Source organism: Mustela nivalis (assembly GCF_964662115.1).
Source record: "Mustela nivalis genome assembly, chromosome: 3".
NCBI classification, from domain to species: Eukaryota; Metazoa; Chordata; class Mammalia; order Carnivora; family Mustelidae; genus Mustela; species Mustela nivalis.
Window position 1 is genome coordinate 29,983,169 of NC_139022.1, and position 1,735 is coordinate 29,984,903.

Here is a 1,735-nt window from a genome sequence, read left to right on the forward strand (position 1 = left end):
TTTAGCTGGCAATTAAAATTTCTTTAGAAAATCTGTGAGATAATCTCAAAGGAAGCTTAGATCCTTTGGCGTGGATGTGGGTAGAACAGGACATTCAGGAAAACAATATTAAAGACACAAGAATGTTAACAGTACATTTTAAAAATAACATATAGGGGGAAGATAATGGTCGATTCATTATTTATTACAAGTCAAAGGGGCTTAACATTCATTTGACCAGTTCAGACCAATTATAGACTATGACATTACTAATTTCTAAGTAAAGGTGTTTTGATAGAATTTTTTTCAGCTACTTTTTTATGAGAATGTATTGTTTTAAAGACCTAGCTATAAGTTTACAGAGAAGTGAATGTTGACTGAAAGATTAAATTATTTTAACAAAACACCATATCCTCCATTATATTATTTTTATTTTATAAATTTTCAGTTTGAACAGAGCATTTAAATGAAACATGGAGCAGAATAATGAAAGTTCAACTGACTTTATCCTCCTGTGGCTCTTCCCCTGCTTTAGGTATCCCTACCTCCTCATCCTCTTCTTTATTTTCATCTACATTATTGCCTTTATGGGAAAGTCCATACTAATCCTCCTCATCTGGCTGGACTCTCACCTCCACACCCCCATGTACTTCCTGCTCAGTCAGCTTTCCTTCATTGACTTGGCTTATATCTCCAGCACAGTCCCCAAAATGGTTACCAACTATTACACAGGGAAGAAGAGCATTTCCTGTTTTGCTTGTGCCACTCAGCTCCTTTACTTCCTCACCCTTGGTCTTGCTGAGTGCATCCTGCTGATCCTAATGGCCTATCATCACTATGTGGCTGTCTGTAACACCCTGAGATACAAAATTCTCATGAACCCCAAGGTCTGTCTGAAGATGGCTTCTGGAGCCTGGAGTGGGGGAGCCCTTACAGCCCTTGTACACACCATCTACCCAATGAATTTCCCAATCTGTGGTTCCAGGGAAATTAATCATTACTTTTGTGAGATGCCTGCCATCCTGAGGATGTCTTGTGTGGACATACCAGCCTATGAGATGGTAAAATTTGTATCAACAATTGTGTTTCTCCTGATCCCATTTTTTCTTATTATGGTCTCCTACACTCTTATCTTTCTTAGTGATCTGAGGATGAATTCTCCGAAAGGCAGTAACAAAGCCCTGGCCACCTGCTTCTCCCACCTGACAGTGGTGAGTCTCTTTATTTATATGACACCCACTTCTTCTCACACACCTGAACAAGACCAAAATGCAGCTGTGCTTGGCACCATCATGACCCCCATACACAATCCACTCATCTACAGCTTGAGGAGCAAAGAAGTGGTGGGGGCTCTGAGGAAGTGCATGGAAAGATGTGGCAATTGAGAAAAATGCCATGTTTCCACAGTATCACTGCTTACAGTTCCATACTCAACACAAAAAGTAGCCATCATCAATGGGTTGACATATTGGAAATGTAACATCATATAAAATCCAGAAAGTATTAGGACTCAGGCATATTAGTATGTGTTTGAAGGGATATAATTGTTCTTTTTTTTAATTTTTTCAATTTATTTATTTTCAGAAAAATAGTATTCATTATTTTTTTCACCACACCCAGTGCTCTGTGCAATCCATGCCCTCTATAAAACCCACCACCTGGTACCCCAACCTCCCACTCCCCCTCCACTTCAAACCCCTCAGATTGTTTTTCAGAGTCCATAGTCTCTCGTGATTCATTTCACCTTCCAATTTAC

At 39.4% G+C, this 1,735-nt stretch overlaps 1 protein-coding gene across 1 annotated transcript; it reads left to right on the forward strand.

Moving 5' to 3' along the window:
- Positions 1-452: 452 nt before the first annotated feature.
- Positions 453-1,364, forward strand: LOC309861993 (olfactory receptor 2T27-like; the record flags this gene model as incomplete). Its single annotated transcript, XM_082725242.1, has 1 exon — positions 453-1,364. The coding sequence occupies one exon, from the start codon at positions 453-455 to the stop codon at positions 1,362-1,364; it is 912 nt and encodes a 303-aa protein (XP_082581368.1).
- Positions 1,365-1,735: the final 371 nt, after the last annotated feature.